The 21,712-nt window shown below is 30.5% G+C and overlaps 2 protein-coding genes across 3 annotated transcripts; one reads left to right on the top strand and one right to left on the bottom strand.

Annotated features, from left to right (window-relative positions):
• Positions 1-208: 208 nt before the first annotated feature.
• Positions 209-2,647, top strand: LOC129290345 (profilin-3). The gene is made up of 3 exons (XM_054927093.1): positions 209-413; positions 1,210-1,347; positions 2,333-2,647. Exons 1-3 carry the CDS (start codon positions 291-293, stop codon positions 2,465-2,467), a joined length of 396 nt encoding a protein of 131 aa, XP_054783068.1. The 5' UTR covers positions 209-290; the 3' UTR covers positions 2,468-2,647.
• An 8,222-nt stretch (positions 2,648-10,869) lies between these two features.
• On the bottom strand, positions 10,870-13,931 carry LOC129291649 (protein IQ-domain 26-like). 2 transcript variants are annotated; one of them, XM_054929130.1, is made up of 4 exons: positions 13,882-13,931; positions 12,146-12,573; positions 11,724-11,930; positions 10,870-11,626 (listed from the first exon to the last, which is right to left on the bottom strand). In XM_054929130.1, exons 2-4 carry the CDS (start codon positions 12,545-12,547, stop codon positions 11,063-11,065), a joined length of 1,173 nt encoding a protein of 390 aa, XP_054785105.1. In that variant the 5' UTR covers positions 12,548-12,573; positions 13,882-13,931; the 3' UTR covers positions 10,870-11,062. The 2 variants fall into 2 exon arrangements, with proteins under 2 accessions (XP_054785105.1, XP_054785104.1); XM_054929129.1 differs by lacking the exon at positions 13,882-13,931 and adding an exon at positions 13,065-13,118.
• Positions 13,932-21,712: the final 7,781 nt, after the last annotated feature.

The following is a 21,712-nucleotide window of genomic DNA, read 5'->3' on the forward strand; positions in this document are numbered from 1 at the left end:
GTGAGTAATATGGTAATACCATGGCAGTCCCCACACCAACACATAACTCTGAACACACAACGTGAACGGCACTCATTCAATCTTTATGCTCTCATCTACGGCTCACATCGCTCTGCATTTCCTTCCTCACCCCACCGGTGGCCCCACACTTTCCTTATTTTGAATATTTTCTTACTTTTATTTATTTATGTATTTATTTATAACCCCTCCCTCCCGTAGTCCCTTCAAACCAAATCAGATTCAGCGGAAGATATAGCAGAAGTCGAATCCCTCGAGTTTCTTTGTCAAAAATGTCGTGGCAGGCGTACGTTGATGACCATCTCATGTGTGATATCGACGGCCACAACCTCACCGCTGCCGCAATCGTCGGTCTCGATGGTAGCGTCTGGGCTCAGAGCTCCTCCTTCCCTCAGGTCCTCTTTGTTTTCAGATAATCTGATTAGATCTGCTTGCTTTTGGTTCTGTTTGATTTTTCCATTTGGACCCCTGCTTCTTGATCTGTTTGGCTGGCTAGTGACTAATTGATCGGCTTCAGATTTAAAAACAAATGTGAGTTTTATAGTAATTTCTAATTTTTAATTTTTGGGGTTTTATTTTCTTTTAGAATGTTGATATTTTTATTGCCTTTGTTGCGTATATAACAGAGGAGGTGTTGCATCTTTCTTTCTTTCTTTCTTTTTTTATCATTTGCTAAAATTCTGTTTTGTTAGAGGAAAAAATCATTTATGTTTGTTTGCATGTACTCGTTTTTACACATCTGTCAAACCCCACAAATGCAAAAATGCAGTTGCAGTTGTACTCGTCCAGTTTAATCTTTCGCTGGTGGTATTCTGATGTGGAGTGAGTATTCGGTCAAAACAGATTTCCAAGAGAGTGATGACTGATGAGAATCAAAAATGCTGATTTTGTGCCTAAGATAAAAAGAAGGGGGCCTAAAAAAATTTTTTTTTTATGCCTGGCATTTGATTTAAGATTCGGGATTTAGGCTTAGTAAAGATTGAAATGGAATCAAACATGGTGGATTGAGGGATAACGACTATCTAAGGATACTGTCATTTCCTGCTTCGGCATCATTTGTCTGTACTTTGTATATTCCCTTCTACCGAGTTGGATAAGTAATTCAACTGTTAGACACCTTTGCCATAGCTTTCTGTTCTAAATGAACTTGCAATAGTGATATCTTGTTCATTGGTGTTCTTTCCTGTGCAGTTTACGCCTCAAGAAATTGCTGCCATCAATAAGGACTTTGATGAACCCGGCTCCCTTGCCCCTACTGGCTTACATCTGGGTGGCGTAAAGTATATGGTCATCCAAGGAGAACCTGGAGCTGTCATTCGTGGGAAGAAGGTGCTTTATGATTTACTTATAATCGTTCGATATGATTAATTTGACCCCAATGGGATAAGGTTTATTGTTGTTGTTGTTCAATATGATTAATGTAGTTCAAGAATCACCTCGTCTCTAATGTAGTTCGGGAAAGCGCTTTATGATTTACTATCTCATTATGATTTTAGCTTTATCTTTCTATTTAATTTACAGTACAGCTTATAGCATGTGGGCGTTGTTGCATTGCGTCTTCCCTTGAAAGAATCTTGATACAGTTCAATGCATTTAGATAGTATTCATTTTTCATTTTTGTTGGTTAGTTGTATAGCGAATTGACACTGAGAAAGATGACCTAGAGTTTGTCAATCTTTTGTTTGATAAGTACTGAACTATCTAATCAAATTCATCCTGTACCTTTAGATTTCTTTGTTAATAAGAATAGGAGAAAGCATAAGATGGCTTGCTTGAGTTGCTCCGTTGTGTGTGAAAACCAAGTTACCCCCACAATCCGATTGAATGCAGAGATGTCAGCGTCAAACAGTACCCCAAAGTTGTATACTTTTATTAATAGCATGATCCTTTTTTAGTGGGGAAAAAAACTGACAATTTAAAGTTGGTATCCTTATTTGTATTACGATTTCAACAAACAGATTTCCATTTTCCTAGATGCTCGCCATACTGATGTTAATTAGATGCAGCCCCTAGTTACCCCCACAATCCGATTGAATGCAGAGATGTCAGCGTTAAACAATACCCCAAAGTTGTATACTTTTATTAATAGCTGATCCTTTTTTAGTGGGGAAAAAAATTGACAATTTAAAGTTGGTATCCTTTTTTGTATTACGATTTCAAGGAACAGATTTCCATTTTCCTAGATGCTCGCCATGCTGACGTTAATTAGATGCAGCCCCTGGTTTTGCGACATCTTAAATTAAAAACGTATAAGTTGTGTAATCTAAATAAGTTTTGGTTTTGATAGTTAGTTTATACATCTTCAAACTTGCAGGGTGCTGGCGGGATCACTGTGAAGAAAACCGGCCAAGCTCTGATATTTGGTATCTATGATGAACCTTTGACTCCAGGGCAGTGTAACATGATTGTTGAGAGGTTGGGAGACTATCTGATTGATCAGGGGCTGTAGATCATATCTCAACAACACATACTTTGAACAATTTTCATTTGATCTCGGGATTGCATCTATCTTCCTTTTAATTAATGTGTTCCTGAAATGATATTGGAGTTGTTTGTCGAAAAAATAACCAGATAAGGAAAGAGAAAAAAAATTAGTCTTTATTTTAATGCTAGCTTTTCCTTCTTTGAATTGAGTTATCTTGATTTTCCTGCATTTCTTCTGGCGAATGATTTACTTAGATTGATTCTAAAGAAGTGTTCAATGTTTTTCAATTTAAATTTGTGTAATTGCTTTACTACTTGTTATATTAGAGTGTATAGTTGAATTTCGGCTTCGCAATCTAAATAGGCAAGGCGCTTAGCTTTTACCCCCATTTTTAGTGTTTGATTTTTTTTTTTTCTAAGATTCAAATCGTGTAAAAGGGTACCTTTGATGTGTTAGGACTTCGGATATTTGATAATAATTTAATTAGACGTGTTGTACGGTGCTAGGGGAAGAAAAATTTTCATTTAAAAAAAAAATCCAAAGGAATTGTGCAGAAATTTTCATCCGAAGTTTAGTAATATAATTATGATAATGAATGTAATGTTACCATTGCTATGCTTTGAAGGAAAAATTTGTTCTCTTCCTTTCTCATGGTGAAGAAAATGAAGATGCTTTGAAGAGGGAAAACGGAAAAGAGAAATACTAATCAAATTAAATTCAAACATTCAACATAAGGATAAAATCCAAAAAAATTATTCAGTGGGCCCAAAAAAAGACAAACAAGAGGGACCTTAAAAAATGAAAATGTGATTGTGAATAAAACCCAAATTTTCGTCATTAAGGATGAGTTCTTGTTGGGCCGTTCAATCATCCGAAGGAGCGGCTGAGGAACCACATTCTTTTTGGGCCGTTGAAAGGCAAATCCATATATACTGCCTAATATTTGTAATGGGTCCAAGACATCCGGTATTGATGTACTTCTCGTTACATAGCAATTAAAATTAAAAATAATTCAAGGTCCACCGTGACCGTGCTCAAATGGGTTTAAGCCAAAATCATTTATGGAATAAAGCAGGCATTGGTCTTAAGTTGAAACGCCCATGATGACTGAAATATGATATCTTCTTAAGTTCAAGTTCATCTAAATGTAAAAAACATCTTTGAAAAAATTATCCCCACCTAGACCTAATAATATTTGCATATGACTTGATTAGATAGCCATATCACAAAGTCATCTACAGAACATAAATTTTACAAGCCATGATTCCCAAAGATTTATTTTTTAAAGAACTGCGACAAAAGCATATAAAGATCAATTAAATAAAATATTATTTTTACATTTAAAACTTTGTGATATATATGGTTTCATTTTTTACAAGAAAACCACCTGTTTCTTTTCCTTTCTTTCTTTCTTTTTTTTTTTTTTTTGGGTTCGTTATCTATGGAGGAATTTAAGCAGTTGGCTTCTGCCCACTAAGCCTAAGCCACTTGAACAACTAACTCTAGCTCCTTCTAGCTACAGACAGTAGTGAGACCCCCATTTCTCGTACCACTTAGAATCAATAATAATTGTTTTAGAAGCTTAGTCAAACATTTTAAATTTCAAAGTCGGGCTTCTTTTAATAAAAGAAGCAGACTGATTGAGAGCCTTTTAGTTCAGTGGCACCTTGCATCCTTTGAAAGGGAGAAATTTTAGATTCTATACTCCATGTAATAAACAGGTTTATTCGCTCTTTTTTTTTATGGGGGGAAAAAATAGATATGTAAGTGTATGTGAATATTTATACTTCATCTATTTTAAAAAAATGATAACAAAACAAGCAAACTTCTTTTCATCGAGTAATCTAATTTAACGAAGAAAATACGAATCCCAAATGAATTTCGCTCTTTTATTTTGAAATTAAAACAAAAAACTACCTGTATTGAGATATTCCCTCTCCTTGTAACTTCAGTTTCAAAACTTGAAACGTACAATAAATATATATTAGTTTCTGCACAATGACTTTAATTATTATGTTTCACTTCACATGGCGTAAATTTAAGTTTGAACAGTTCAAAATCCGAAATCAATGCTGCATGCATGATAATGATCCATGCTCGTGGCTGAGGACTCATTATTATTAGTATTATTATGTATATGAATAAATCAACAAGTTTTAAAATTTAAATTTTGCTGGCAGCGTTCTGCAATATTCTGCCTCATATTCAATAATTTCCTGAGAAGTTGTTTCCCAGCTACCAAACATGCATTATCCACTTTCGCCCTATATGAAATATCCATAATTTATCTTCTTTTACCCCCCATCTCCCAGTAACTTCCTTTTGCTGCTAAACGACATGACATTCAATCAATTTGCTTCAAAAACTTAACAATCTATAAAAAGTACAAATAGGTAAGTACCACACAGTAATATATATATTTTTTGTGTTCTGAAAATAGACAAGTGCATTGGTCATTGGGGAACCATCTTTTAACTCAGCCTTCCTCAAATTAATGAATCTTGAAAAGGCAGAAGTTTTGGATAATCTGACCTGCAGAACAAGGTTAAAGAGGGAAAAGGGTCTGCAAACCTATATTTTCTTTCTTTTTTTTCTTTTTTTAACTTTTGGAGATGATTAAAGTAGATTTAGTGCTAACTTCAAAGAGCTTACCCACAAGTCCAAACCCCAATTAAATGGGTCCACACAAGCTGTTCAGATTCAAATATGGAACACTTTGATAGAGGTGAAAGAAAAAAAGTTTTGAAGTTCGTAAACTAGTCATTTTCTCTCATTCGCGTCATGGGGGAAGAACCTTACTCATGGAATGTCTGAAATCCATAAAATTTTATGCAAAATAATAATAATGAGATTTCAACTTTTTTTTAATCAAATCATCCTGTATTCAAAAGTTACATTATATTATAATATAATTATAGCTCATTCTAATCTAGCAATGAAGGCAACTGTGTATACTAGGAGTTTAAACTTGAAACTGCTGGATAATCACTTACTAATTGATTATTTGCCCTCTTAGATTCAAGACTTTTAATTTTTTTTTTTAAGAATGAGAAAATAGTAGAGATAAAATAAAATTTTGGAAGAAAACCACAGAAAAGATATATTTTTTACCCTTATTTTTCTCGAGTTTTCATTGGAGAGGAGAAAATAAAACTTTATGCGAACACTAAAACAAAATATGCTATTTCCTTATGTGTTTGCCTGTTTGGTTTCACGCATTTGACTTGACTAAAAGTGTGTTGGATTTTATAGTGATTTTTTTTTTTTTTGCAATACTAAGTTCGCTTTTATACAAACTTCTTTTCATAACAACTTTTTGGGTATATAGTGACTGGAAAGAGAGATTCCAACTCATAAATTGACAAATGTGACAAATCTGTTGCTCCAAAAGCATCAAACTCTTTTACATGTATTGGGAAAACATGAAAACACGTTATTGGTATGTTGTTAGAATATTCGGATTCGAGTAAAATGTGGAAAAGGCAAGGATTGAGCTAATAATCCAAGGAGATGCTGCTCTTCAAAATTCAAAAGCCACAACGTTGGAAGCTGGAGACACTAATGTTAGATTTGATTTGGATTAATTAGTGAAGATTAATAAACTAATGTGGGAGTAACATGTTTGTAAGGTAATAACAGATTAATATTTTTGTTTATGTTTTTGGGAACTGAACCGGATGACGAAGGCAACTGCACTAGTAGCCGCTCCATTTTCTTGAACAAAGTGCTTCTCATTAATCTATCATTATTTAATTATCACTGTTTGAATCTCAAGCTTATCTGCGATATTGCTTTTTTGTATTAATTAAGGAGGTTCTTATTAGTTAAATCCCTACTTGGCCTCTTCTTAACGTCTCTTCCTTCCTCCAAACAATTCTAAACTTTACCTTCAAAATTTAAACTGGTATTTTTTTTTTATCATTTCACTTTGTTTTTTATTTTTACTCTTTTATTTGCATTTTTGTCATGCTCATATATTTTTTATTTATGCTGTTGGAGTTGATTCTTTTAAAAAATATTTTACTTTTTTTTTAATCAGAGACACTGTGCAGTAATGAAGCACAGATGCTTCTTTTTATTATTTTTTTATTTTTTAAATACACCAACTTATTTTATTATCTCCTTCAGATTACTGACATACTCCCTCCATTTAAAAATATAAAGTATTTTTAACTGAATTTTATTTTTAATAAAGTTTTTACCTACTTTTAAACTAATTCTATCTTTCATATTTATTTCTATTAAATACTCTATAATAATATAAAGTCATTATAGCACTTTAAAAAAAGGTAATAATTACGCTTTAAAAAATTAAAAATATTTTATATTTTTTAATATTTAACTCCTTAAAAAATACCTTATATTTTTTAATGGAGGGAATATATAATAAATCTTTATTTAACTTTACAAATAAATTAATTTATAAGATATATAAATATATTAAGCTACACTATCTATTTCATAAACAACACTCGTACTATGATTTATTTAAATTTTCATGTGAATACATCTTCAATCCCCCTGTTTACTTCAAGTAATAAATATTACCTCCTATTCTATTTTATGATCCATTTAATTCTTTATAATTTTATCCTTTTACCCCTATTTAATATTAATATAGGAAAATAGAATTTTTTTAAGGATTTATTTAATATAAGAAAAATATATAAAATTATTTTCAAATCAAATTAATAAATTTTAAATTTTTTCTTATTTTATTGAAAATGTTAGAAGTCAGTTGTAAATGGAGTTGCTGGAATATCTAGAGTAAAATTTATGAGGTTGATGATATCAATAGTTTGCTTAAAAGATGCTATAATTAATATGATATTATAAGTAAAAAGATACTCTCTTGAATCTTTTTATTATAAGACATTTTTACTCATAGTATATATATTAAGAAAAGTTATTTTTTAACATCATAAAAATTAATATATACTTTTATTTTTATCTTTAACTTTAAATAATATTCATTTTGCCACAAATCATAAGATATTTTTAGATAAAATTTTACATACTAACAATCCTTATTAAATGTATTTAACAACCTTTTTTTTTTGAAAAAACGTAAACTTTAAAAAATATCTTTCATTTAATAATCTTAAATTTATACTTAATCAATATTAAATAAAGAGAAAAATGGTGATATTAAAATAACTTATTTAATAAAACCTTAATATTTTTAAAATATTTTATATTTTGAGACAGTAAATCTTTCCAAAGAGTTTCATTAAATACTTTTAAACTAATTAAGAAGGGATGAAATTAAAAAAAAGTTGATTTAATCATTATAAGATCTTATATATTTTGAATGAAAAATTATTTTAAAAGATATTTGATAAATAAGACTGAGTATATTATTGCATATTTAGAAATAATGGGGTAATTTTTTACTCATATTTTTTACAAATATATGATATAGAATAGTCCCTTCATTAAAAAATAAGATATTTTTTAAAAAATTGTATGTTAAAAAATATAAAAATTTTAAATTTTTAGATGTAAATCATTACCTTTTTTAAGTTTTCCTATTAATAATAACTTTATATTTATTATAAGATATTTAATAAGGATACATATAAAAATATATGATTAATTTAAAAATAATTAACTTTTTATTGAAAGATAAAATTTAATTAAAAATATTTTATACTCTCTTCATTCAAAATGTAAAATATTTTTTGAGTAGTTGGATGTTAAAAAATATAAGATATTTTTATTTTTTAAAATATAATTATTATCTTTTTTTAAGTGTGATAATAATTTTATATTTATTATAAGATATTTAATAAAAATAAATATGTAAAGATATGATTAATTTAAAAATAAATAATTATTTTATTATAAAATAAAATTTAATTAAAAATACCTAAGGGAACGGAGTATTTTTTAACGTGGGGGAATATAAAATTTATTGGACAAACGATAACTAAACATCGAAAACAGAGCGGAGGAGGTGGGCACTCTGCAACGAAATATCCACGATGATGTATGAATGAGGGCATAATTATTCGGTCAAAGAATAAGACATATTACCCAAATTACCCTCGGAAATTGAGCTGATGTCTTCCAAAACCCGTCGGGGCGAATGAGTCATCCTTCTCTGCTGCAACCCAAAATCTCACGCGAATTTTCAGAATCTCCCAATGTCTCTTTAGTCTTTTCACCCTTCCCCCAAAATAAAACCCTAATCATGGCCCCTCCCCTATTTTGTTCAACCCTTTCATTCCCCCACAGCGCGTGCATCCACTCGCCACATCCCCATTCTGTATGTGCATAATATATTCTCATTGTGTTGTAAGATACTTTTTCCCATTTTATTTGCAGGTTACTCCCTCCAGTCTCATTTATAAGTTTAATTTTAAAAGGTATATTTAGTTTCATTTATAAATTACGTGCGTCTTTTTAAGTAATATTTGAGAGGTATTTTCAAAATTACCCTTCATGAGAGAGAAAAAGTAATAGGATATTACTTTTTTAGATTTGTTATATAGGGACATGTTTGGAATTTTACTTACTTTTATTCTTTATACTTTTATTGTATGGTATTAATGAGATTGGTAGAAATGACTTATAAATAGGACCGGAGGGAGTACTTTGTTAAAAATACTTTTTAATTTAAAATATATAAAAAAATTTAATAATTAAAATTATTTAATATAATTTTAATTTTTATTAATTAACATGAAAATATTTAATATAATTATATCATGATTTAAAGTTTTAAATAAAAATGAAAGTACTAATTAACCTTAGATATGTAAAATAATTAAAAGTGTAGGAAGTACTTTTAATTAAGTTACACTGGTCAATGATTAGTTCATCGTCTTTAAATAAACATGCAGTTTTTTCATATTGATTTAAGTTTCAATTAAAAAAATTTATTAATTATACTTGTATTTTGAAAGACCTAAAAAAATTATATTTTATAACCAATACTGTTTAAAAAAAATTGTCTTATGATACCAGTTGTTTTGCATAGAGTACCTAATATCTCGGACATTCTCTCCAATGCATTGAAAGTTTTAACTAGAAATCAGATTAATCTTAGATCGAATCGATAAATGAAAGCTGTGCCAATAATATTGCATTTTCATAGCTCAAACTCAACACCCGCACTAAAACTGTCCTTTTCTGCTTTGCTGGTGAAATCAAGCTTTGGTAGTTTGCTTGATATATTGTCTCAAAACGTTCCATCTTGACGTGAGGTCAATCCTATTTTGAAGCATAGGTTTCCCAGCTTGGAGCTACAGTGACCCATCACGTCTGCTCCTAAATTAGCTGTCTACTTATACCCTCGCCTGCACCTCACCTGGAACCTCTTGAATATATTAATGGCACCCCACTTGCATTTCAAATCTCTAGTTTTAATTTTTACCCCCCTGCTTTAACGTTGAAAATTTTTCTGAAGACGTGTTTGTTCTCTTCCCCCGTGCCACACAGACACTTCCTTTGGACGCGCCTTCAAAAGCTATTCTTCACGCTCTTTCCTCTTGTTTCATCTAAAAATAGAGCACTGTTGATTTTTTTCCGGAGAAAGACAGTAAAGTTAAAAAAAAAATTTATAACAGTTAAACCTCTATAAAAATTTTAAAAAAACTCTGTTAAAAATATTGATAGTTATATTTAAAATTTAATTTTTATTTGTAATTAAAACTTTTCAATTTACAGTATATAACATTAGCACTCATTCTAAAAGCGCCACAGCAACCAGCATTGTGTACCGTTCGGTAATAGCACATCTTCCACATTGTACGCAATGTTCAACTAAAAACAGAGCACTGTTGATTTTTTTCTGGGTTGCATTTTTTTTAAAAAAAAAATTGTATGCAATCCTATTGATCGAACTTAATTGTAAACCATCTCCTTTGGAAGATTCCAACTTGATTCATCACATCATAGAAAAGTAATTTACCCTCGACTCGCATGTTCTTTGCTCTCTGTTGTTCACTTATTGGTGAAGTAATACTTTATAAATTATTAAATTGATAAATATTTTTATTTTAAATAAAATATTTTAAATTATTTTTAAAAATAAAAAAATAATATTATATATTTATTTATTTTTAAGAATTATATTTATAATCTTATTAAATTTTATTTTTATATTTTTATTATATTGATATTAATGAAGTTAGTGAAAATAATTTATAAATAAATCAGATGTACTCCTAAAGCACACACAACCAGCATTATTCACCTTTGTTCCGTGACAGCACACCTTACACTTACTACGTAATTTTAAGATCACAAACAAATACATACATGCATGCATATTTATGCATTTATATTTAATACCACAGTTCGCAATTGAATTGACGGATGTCTGCACAAAAATACAAATAACATAATCTTGGCCATGTCCATATTTCATGGGGAACAAATTACTCGCCACTGCCCCCATGTGGTGTTGTCGTGACAGAAAATTCAAATAGAAAACCAATTTGATCTTTGTTTTGAATCAGAAGCAAACGAGAGTTTACTGGAAGTAAAAGAAAACTCTTTCCAGAGAATGTACATAAGCATGCAGACTCTTTGATCCATTCTATAAGGCACTATAACACTTGTAATTAACAGAAACAAAAACAAAAAAAGGAGCGAGAGAAAAATCCCAAGGGCTCAGAAATTCCATGACTCTTCTTGAACTTGAGAGCAGGACGATCTCTGCATTCTGACGCTGCTTATGCTGTTTCTTGCCGCCATTATTTCATTCAGAGAAAGCCTCTTCTTCGGTTCTGGCCTCTGCTTCGGGGCACTGTGCGACCTCAGTTTTGCCTTAAACGACTGCGTATTCGCCATGTAGTTCGGGAAATTATAGTACGGACGGCAAAGCGTATCGCCGCAGAAGCTCTTCGCCGGCGTCGGGGGGGCGTTGTGAGCACGCATGCAGCTTGCGAATCGGGGAGTGCTCTGGGCTGTGGAGAACCTGCATTCGTCGCCGGTGAAGCACCACTCGAAGTCTTGAAGATGCTTACTATCAGGAAACGGCGTCGTTTGATACGGTGTTTCCTCTTCACATTCTGATAGCGTCGTCGTCGCTGGCATTCTCCGAGATCTCGACTGCGTCCTGTACGTGTCTATCTCAACAATCTTCGGACTCTCGTCATACCCATTGAAGGACTGTTCATAGGATGTGGATAGCCTCTTACTGTGGATTTCACTTCTTGTTTCATCAAATCGATCCTACATGCCCAGAAAAACAAAACCTCAAAACTTAGATTGTAAAAGCAATGTTATGTCGGGTTGTGCCTGAAACGAAAGGGTTTATGAGAGCCCTCACCATTGATCTTCTAGCTCGGAATTCAGACTGGTTTCGATTGTCTCTGCTAATGGAACGACGAGCACGCTTTGATCGAACTGAAGTCTGAGCTCTGATCAGAGCTTGCATGCTGTGGAGTGTTGCAGCAGCTCGCTTTCGAACAAGATAGCCTCTAACAAGTGCTTGAATCTTGACCAATCCTTTCAAAGCTCTCAGAGCCTTCCTCGCCTGAAATATACCAGAAAAATGAAAAAAATTGACCCAGGAGGACGAAGACACTGTTTCATTAGAGAAGAACATTTTTTTTTTCCAGAGGAGTAAGAATGAAGCAAAACATTTTCACTGATTCCGACAAAGACATACTTATTAGAGAAAAGAGAAGTATGAATGAGATTTTGAACATTCCAAGAGAGAGACACACATGATTAGTACAACACCCATACCAAATAGCCCCTGAAAACGGTTTGAATCTTGACTGCCGCCCATTTTTCTCTGCTCTCACTAAACAGAGTTCCTCTGCCTTGGCTCGTGAGCCTCACCACCGCAACGGCAGCCTGAGCGGCGGCGACAGCAGCATCGGCTGCAGCGGCAGTGGCAGCGGCCACCGCAATTGCGTGTTTGTTCTGCTCTTTCTCTGTTTCCGACATGTAGGATGCAAACCAAGTGGAATCAGGAGGTTGAAAACGCGGTTGACTGGTTCCCGAATTGGAATCTTTGCCTGACTTAGCAAAACTCCATCGTTTCTTCTCCTTCTTGTCAGGAACCAATGAGCCAGAAATGTCGATCCGGTCCTTGTCTTTCTTCATCCCCAACAATCCCTTCAACCACCTGGAAGCCTTCCCCATGATTTCACCTTCTCTCCCTAAAACTTCTGAGACGCGATCGAGAGAGAGAGAGAGAGAGAGCGGCAAGTTAATAAAACTCAATCAGATAAATGGGTTTTTATATTTCTCTGGCATGAAGGTGAACAAATCGAATATGGACACAACACAAGACACAAATGTTACAGTTACAAATGTTTGAAAGACCAAGGGGACAAAGAGGTGGAGTTTAGTGCAAGAAAGGGTCTCTGATAAATCAAGCAGAATCTTTACAGGTTGCAAGCTGAGAAGTAATGAGAGGCAGAGCAGGCTGTGGAATGAATGGATGGAGGAAAAGATTAATAAACAGTATCAGGATAAAAGCATCAATCGAAAAAAAAAATTGTAAAAATCTAAACTTTTCATGAAAAATAAAAATTCTGACAGCACCTCGTGAAGAACTGCATTACAAGACAAAAAGACAAAAAGAGGTCACAGAAAGTTAAACAGAGAACTTAAACCCTCAAAATCCCCAGCATTAAAATATGCAAACAAAAATTACCTTCAAAGGCTCTCCCTCTTGAATAAACAGACAAGAATTACAGACAGAGCATAAGGAAAAGAATCAAAGATAATACCAGTAAAATTTTACGAGAAAATGAGGTAATAAATAATCAAAGAGAAAAAAAGCAAGAAAAACAAAAAAGCCACAGTGAGAGAGAAAGAAAGAGAAAGCTTCTCAAATTCAAAAAAATCGAAAGAGCGCCGAATTCCCCTCCCACTACTTCTCCCTCCAATCCAATATCATCATTCATCAGTACATCCAAAAAGCGCAGAGCCAATTCGTATTATTGCAAAAGTTCTACCTTCCTTCTCTCTCTCTCTCTCTCTCTCTCTCTCTCTAACTTTCTGGAGCAACGTGTACTACAAATGAAAGATACCCACTGACAATCTCGTGAGCTTCTTCAGTTTACGGGGTTTCTTTCCTGGTTCAAATCCCTGATTGAGTGCAACTACAAACCCTTGCACTGCTCTCTGCAAAATCTTAACTTTTTCAACAAAAAAGAAGACTCTCAAGTCTCACCTCAAATTTTCACTCTCTCATTACTTGAGGGTACGCACTGTTTCACTGTGGAATGTACAGCTAATCAGAAGAGCCATTAAAAGCTATACCTACTAAAAGGGCTCTTTTTATATCATCATTTTGGTCTGATATAATACGCCAAAAATGGGGTTCTGAGATTTTACGGTCTTTCTTAGTTTAGTAGAGAAGAGATCTTTTTTATTTTCTTCCGTATCGTATCTTCGCTGCGATATTCCAGAAAACTTTCTCGCTGACCCGATGATGAATGATAATGAAGATGATTCTATGCTTTTACCTTGTTCTGCTGCAGTTTCTGCTGCGAGATCTGAAAACGATCCTATAAGGCTTTCCAATTAGGGAGAGATAAAAGAATGGTCAAAGAAATGGTGAAGCGAGAGCAATAAATTTCAGGCCTTTTCGAATCTTCTCAATCTTAGCGTTGGGATAAGCTGAAACCCAGAGCCTGAAATAATAGCATGTGGAGAGAACAGGGTTTGGACTATCGTATCTATCAGATTTGTAAAATAGTTATGATTATATGATCGAGTCTTCCTTAATTCAAATTTTGAATCTCAATTTTTTTTATTTCAATTTTGAGAGCCGGTGGCTTTTAGAAGAAGGCAGACAACTAATATACATACGTATATTAAAAATACTCCACTTATTTATGTAAATCTCATTGATATTAATACAATAAAATATAAAGAATGATAGTAAATAAAATTTTAAATATGACCTTTAAGTAAAAAATAAAAATAAATTAATCATATAATATTATTTTTTTTATCTTCCTCTCTCTTACTTTTTAAGAGCAATTTGAAATATTTTAATTTAAAACAAAATAATTCAATCAATAAATGACTTATAAAGTAAATTAAATTATACTTTTAAAAAATAACTTATATATTGGATCAAGGCGAAGGCGTATTAGTTGAATTGATTATTTGTAAAAATGTGTGCTATTTCTTCTAAGATATTCCTTTTATCATTTGCATGGGACAATAAATAGGAATCATTTAAAGAAAAAATTATAAATTTAAGAAATAAATTAGATTAACATTTTACATTTAAGGTTAAAGCAAATCTTTCAACTAACTCCTATATTTAGCATTGGTGGAATTACTTTGTAGCATATTCCCTCATATCCTAATTACATGGTAAAATTAATTAATTTTATAGTCAGTCAAGATGGGTAGTTGATACTTTAAACTTCGTAAAAAACTATGTAACTTTACAAATTTATCATTAACTGAAATTAGCTGCCGTAGTAAAGTGCTGGTGTATAAATTAAAAAACATGTCAATGGCAAGCTTGCAAAAAAAATTTACTTTCTAATTACTGTCCTATATTTATCCATAATATTTAGCATCTTAGGCTAATCTCACATCAAGTTGATAAGGCGTTGATAAGACTTTAAAGAGGCTAGACTCATTTGATTTGAGTTGAGTTAGAATGGTTTCAGATAAAAATTCTAACATTAATGTTGCTATATTTTTAAAGTTTAAACTCAAAACCTTCTTTATAAATTGACCTAAACATTTCTGAGACTTTAAAAGTTTGCCTATAATTAAGAATGAAGAAAATATGGCTGTTTAGTTGTGTGATTTGTGATTCACTGGGGTAACGTCAACATTGGCAAAGATGGAAGGCGGTACAATTTATTTACCAAAGTAGTGCAAGAAATAGAAAACTGAATAGGGAAGGATTGATCATAACGAGACAAAGAGAGTTAAACAAGATAAGTTATCTCCGAAATTTTTGGCAGACAGCCGGAATCGCAATAAATTGAATTGAATGGACCGTTCTCTGTTTAAATCGGTTTATTTTATCAGAAAATTCAAATGATCAAATAATGGAACCATTTTAAAACACGCATCCGTCAACCATGACACCCCAGACGACTTTTTGGCCTCAAGTTTAACGGTGACTACAGAAAAAAGAACATGTAATTTCAGAAGCACAAATTTTTTACAAATTGAGCTAAAAGCCTCGTGTTTTTAGTGTTAGATTTTAAACTAAAATAACACTCTATCTTATATTTCTCTCCCATGGTAGTTTTCATGGAATCTTTTTGGCGATATTTTTTTTAAATATGGAAATCCCTTAAAAATATAAAAAAATTAATTTTTTTTAAAAATCCTCTCACTATACCACAAAAGTTTATTACTCACCCAAATTAAGAAGTTAATATTACAATCAATAGATATTAAGTCTAGCAAAAATAATCAGTCATTTACAACATGAAAATTAAAATTTGAGTATTTATTAAAAAATATATATTAATATCTGTCTGTACTTCAAACATGATTGTGATGTAACTCTTACATGAGTAAGCAGAAAAGCTGTACACATCACATTTCAGAAAAGTTTTCCAGGTTCTGTGTTAGATTCTCAGGTTATTAAAATTTCTTTTATCAGAAGACTGTTTAATAAAATTTAGAGTTGTTTTGAAAATAATCAAAACCAGTTTTTATTATCAACCGAAAGTTATGCAAAATTCAAAAGTAGTTCTTGCAAAGTACATGAAAAATAGTTGAGAGAAGGGTGCGATTCAAGTCTCTGGCTTAGATGGAACAATGAGATTCTAAGAAAACAAACAAAAGACTAATTACAGAACTACTTCTTTCAATCTAAAATATGAGACATTTTTTCATTAATCAATGTTGATATAAAATGTATGACACTTGGCAATATAAATTACTCTTTTACTACTTTTCTTAATCTTTATGAAAGTAGTTGAAAATGCCACATATGTTTTTATCTCAAATTATAAAACAATTTGAGATAGTATTATGCATACCAATAGAACTTAATAATGATACTTTATAACTTTATCTTTTTAAAATAAAAATATAAAATTTTAAAAATATTCTTCATTTAATATAATTTTAAATTTACACATTTAATCATTAATATATTGCAATCATTCTAATTCTCTTTCCTTTTAAAGGGCATATTGAAAAAAACCTCTATTAGTGAAATTTTATTTTTATCAAATTGTTTTATATTCTGAAACAATAAAATACTTTTAAAGCTATCTTATAATTTGAGATAAAGACAGTATTTTACACTTCCTATATTTTCAAATAGAAGAGAAACTATTATGTGTTTTTTATTTTTATTTATAAACAAAACTATAAATTTCAAGAAACATTTATCGCTTTTTCCTCATACTATCCCTCATAAATTTAATTTTCATTTTCACTGGACAAATTTGTTTCATTAATTATAAGGATAATTTAGTTCATATTTTTTAATTATAAGCATAATTATTTTACTTAACTAACTTTCTCAAATGATGTGAACTAGATATTTTCTTTTAGGTAGCATTTGGATTTGGAATTTGAATTTGAATTTTTACATTTCAAATATCACATTTAAAATCTCTATATTTAAATTTTTTTATTTGAGCAGTTTATAAAAAAAATCAAATGAAGGAAAATATAAGTTGAGGTTCGAAAGAAAAAGAAAAAAGATAGAAATAATGATTTTATTTTTATTTTTTAATTGGAAATACATGAAAAAAGATACATAAGTTGTGAAAGTATCAATAATAAAAATACGAAAAGAACAAAATATTTGAAATGATTAAAATTTTAAATTATAAAAAATTTTAAAATTATAAAAAAAATAACTTGAAATAGATTTGGACCAAATATAAAACCCAAATTTCCATTAATTCAAAAGCAGCATTATAATATTTGAAGCCGAGTATAATAAATAATATGAAAGGGAAAAACGAAGGAAGTGGAATGGGACAAAGAGTGATGTAAGTGGGAATTTTCTAAAAAAAAAATACTCACTATTTATCAAACTTCTTCTCTATTATTTATTATGGGACAGAGTTCTAAAGTTCTATTTAATTATAAATATTCCTTCCAATTCTTAATATAAACTAAATTTTAAATTTTTTTTACAATTTTAAAAGTATAACTAACATTTCTTAATAATAAGTGCAAAATTAGTTAACCCCGTCTTATAAAGATCAAAAGGAGTATGAAACCAAGTGGAGCGGTTAACTTTCTTTTCAACATTACCCCTCCTCAATTGCACCAAATTATAGTAATTTATGGACACACTTCTTTGCGATGATTAATTTGAGTGAAAGACAAAATTAAAAAGTCAATTTTTTTTGTTAGATGTAAGGATGTTAATTACTGATACTTTTCTAATCTTATTTATAGGCAATTTCTAAGTTCTAACATTATTTCCCAAAACCAACAAAAATCTTAAAAACTTATTAAGTTTGTTTAAGAATTCAATAAGTTTCAACTTTATCCTTATGAAATACATATGCTTTAATAGTATATTTTTTTCTCCAAAATTTAATGGAAGATAAACAAAAAAAATTATGAAAAAAAATTAATGATGCATCTTATAATTAGAATAAAAAAAATCTTATTTCTCTATCATATACATAAAACCGGAGAGAATATTTTTTAAGAACTTTGAAGTTGGTTACTTTGCCATGTAACGTTGTATCGGAAACCTAAAGTGAGCATCAATTTGAAACAAAGTCAAATCTCAAAATCCAAAGGTTGTGAGGACCATTTCGCCTACTTGCACAAGGTACCATAATGGTTTGCCTTACTTCACTGCACTTTTGGCCCAAAACTCTCCTTCTCTTCATGGACTGGACTCACCCTAACCATTACTCATCCTCCATGCTTTTATATCGTTTAGTTTATTTTTATAAAACATTTTATCCATCTCATTTTATAAATAAATCTCATTAAATATATCTTACAAATTTTTTTAAAAAAATATAAATTATTAGAAATAAATTTCATGTTATTACCTTGAAGAGGGATAATATAATAAAGAGGAAAATATAATATTGGAACAATGCTTAATGAAATTTTATTTTTATCAAATTGTTTTATGTTTTGAGATATTAAATCACTCTCCAAATTTGTATTATAAACTGGGATTGATGGATGGAGTTTTTTTTTTTTTACTAAAAAATATTAAAAATCATGATAATAAAAGTCCTTTTGCCAACAAAAGTGGGTTTTCTCTTTAAAATGACAGAGCTGAAGCGAAGATGCGCACTGATTAGATTAAATGAATGAATAAACAAATCTCAATAAATAACATTTATTCTCACCCAACGTATTTAAGTATTTAGTGAGATTAATGAGAGGCATAAAGGCCAACCAATACAACACAAATGCACTCGTGATTTCTTTTTGATTTTTCGTTTTTTTTTTAAGCTTTTGGGATAATGTTGGGCCACAGTTAAAAGTGAACCCAAATAATGTCCACTTCAATCACACGAGAGCGAAGTCAGTGTAAAAAGGAAGAAGAAGTACTCCCAACATGTGTTGCTTATAGACTCCCAGTGAAAAATGATTATTTAAACATAAAGTTTTGGGTTGTAGCTTATGAAAATATATAAAGCATCTTTGGAAAAACTATTTTTTACTTGCCTCAACAATACTTAAATATGATTCAATTATATAAACATATCAAAAAGTAAAAAAATAAATAAATAAATAAAGGACAAGAAGCACTAATAATGTCCGATGAACGCCTCATGTTTATTCGCAACACCTTCCCTTTCGTTTTTGTCTCTCTTCTGATGTTGGGGTGGTTCTTTCCTCTTCTCTTTCCACCTCTTCCACTCTTTTCCTTTTCTATTCATTAAACTCTTATAAAATTATTATTAAAATGTTAAATGATAAGAAAAGATAAATAATCAAATTCAAAATGTTAAAATTTCAGTACAAACCAAATAAAAGATCAAATCTAAACTATTCAAAATATCAATTTTAATGGTTATAAAACGAAAAGGAGGGGAGGAGGAGAGAACCCTTTTCCCTTCAGATCAACCTCACTTGACATAGAAAAAGATTTATATTCCCAGCTTCAAAATCCAAAAAACGCACCACAGATATTCAGTCAAAATTAATGCTCAGTAACAAAACCAGATCACAAGAAAGTAAATATCGATTTATTTAATCTTTTTATGTTGTAACTATTTATTTCTCATACATTGATTTAGATAAGTTCGAGTCTACGCCCACAGCAGAGCCATTGTCAGTAAATTAGCTTATAAAACTAAACAATTTCACTTAAACATGCAATCTACAGATATCTTGTCCTTATTAAGTGATTTTGAGGAGTAAACAAAAGGAAAAATTGCTATAAAAAACCTCACCACTAAATTAATTGTTGAAAAGGAGTTGAGAATTTTCTGAGGATGAGGTCCTTTGGTGGCATTAATTGCTGAGGAGTAAATGACATAAATACCCTTCCTATAAAAAAAGAGCAAAAGATGTTACAGGACCTTCGCTATCAATAATTTCATATTAACACTTAATACAAAGTTCTTCAGTCTTATGCAACGATTCTTTCATTATATATAAAAAAAATTTTATTTATTTAAATAATAACTTTTGATATTCTAAAAATTTTTAAATTACAAGCATTTTGCAATACTAGAAGTAGAAATCTTCAGTCATATGTAGTGATTTTTTCATTAAATACATTTGAATTTCAATTATATGCAAAAAAACTTTCATTTATTCAAATAATACTTTTACATATTTGAATATCACTCATTAATTTTTTTATAGATACTTTTAAAAGCATATGCAATCTTTTTTTCTCAATATGCGATTTGTTTTCAATGAAATGCAAATTTTTCTCACATATTTAAATAACATTTTTGCATATTTGAATATCATTCATTAATTTTTCTTGTAGATACTTTTGGAAGCGCATGCAATCTTTCATCCACGATATGCAACTGATCTTTTAACGAAATGCAGTTTTCTTTTATATATTCGAACATCATTTTTACATATTCGAATATCCCTTATTAAAATTTCTTATGGACACCCTTGTATGCATATATGATGTTTCTTCCATGGTATGTCACTAATTTTCAACAAAATGTAATTTTTTTCCATATAATCGTATATCCCTTATGCATATTTAAATAAATGAAGTCAATTTTTAGGATATTCAAAATGATTATTTAAATAAAAGGAAGAAAAATTACATTTTTAATATATTCAAAATGCATATTTGAATATAACTTAAAACTTAAGGTTTGAATATTACACCAATGTTGTGTTTTCAGATTATCATAAATGCATATATTTTGAAATTTTTTCCCTTTTTTATGAAACCACCAAAGGATATTATGAAAGTTTACTCATTTTTTATAAAAAACACTAAAGAATATTCTTAGTGGTTACTATTGTTATATACTTATATGTAAAGTTTAATCACACCAACTTAAAGCACAAAGAACAACAATTGAACACCAATTGAACACCAATAAATTTATTTATAATTAAACAATAATGTGTTTTCACATCCTTTGACAACATAAATTACACTACATTACAATAAGATAACACAAGAATTTAGATATTGCTATCCAAACACCTTTAGGTGCAAGTGCAACATTTGCATGGTAAAAGTAAGGAGGTCTGATGTCATTTCTCCCCCATTTTCTTGAATTACTTTTCAAACTAATTTTTTAAAAAATCTCATTTCAACAAAGTCATCGAACATCTTTGAATTTGATGAACTTGGAGTTGAGCTTGCTTCGCTATTCTAGTTATAATTGTCACTCTCCAAACCAAAATTATCTCCATCCCTCTTCAATCTCTCAATAACAAGTCCCATTATGCTGATCCTTAATCTGTATAAGAAGAAAACAATAATAAAAAGTGAATAGAATATAAATTCTTCAATGATAATAAACATACTAGGTACTTCATCCAAGTTTACTATTACCTTCTTTGATAATTTTACAACAAATAACACCGGCTTCATTGCAAGGAGAAAGATGCATAAATGAACCTCATAACTCATAAACCATATCGCTTAAAAATACAGTAACCATAGACAAGTGGGCAAAGAAACAAAATCAAAGCCAAAAAAGTAAAATCATGGTCGATGTCTAATCTACAATTCTACTAGACTAACACCAACAATCTGACATGAATGAAGGAAAATTGATATCATTAATACAAAACTATACTATTCTAAACTTCATTTAAACTTATTATTGATGTAAGTAACCAAGCCAGTGAGGTTTACATCATAATTCCTAATCCAAAAGGGGTATGTTGCTAAACAACTTCCATTTTACAGTTAATTTGTTAGCG

This window comes from Prosopis cineraria, unplaced genomic scaffold (genome assembly GCF_029017545.1).
Source record: "Prosopis cineraria cultivar Desert tree isolate PC_DT_omini unplaced genomic scaffold, ASM2901754v1 PC13, whole genome shotgun sequence".
Classification (NCBI taxonomy): domain Eukaryota; kingdom Viridiplantae; phylum Streptophyta; class Magnoliopsida; order Fabales; family Fabaceae; genus Prosopis; species Prosopis cineraria.

Bases quoted from the DNA above. Each gene is read 5' to 3' on its own strand.
- LOC129290345 (XM_054927093.1), top strand. From the start codon at position 291: ATGTCGTGGCAGGCGTACGTTGATGACCATCTCATGTGTGATATCGAC. The intron at 414-1,209 runs GTCCTCTTTGTT...TTTCCTGTGCAG, and splicing joins AGAGCTCCTCCTTCCCTCAG to TTTACGCCTCAAGAAATTGC. The intron at 1,348-2,332 runs GTGCTTTATGAT...TCAAACTTGCAG, and splicing joins CTGTCATTCGTGGGAAGAAG to GGTGCTGGCGGGATCACTGT.
- LOC129291649 (XM_054929130.1), bottom strand. From the start codon at position 12,547: ATGGGGAAGGCTTCCAGGTGGTTGAAGGGATTGTTGGGGATGAAGAAA. The intron at 11,931-12,145 runs GTATGGGTGTTG...GGTATATTTCAG, and splicing joins CCGTTTTCAGGGGCTATTTG to GCGAGGAAGGCTCTGAGAGC. The intron at 11,627-11,723 runs GTGAGGGCTCTC...CTGGGCATGTAG, and splicing joins TCCGAGCTAGAAGATCAATG to GATCGATTTGATGAAACAAG.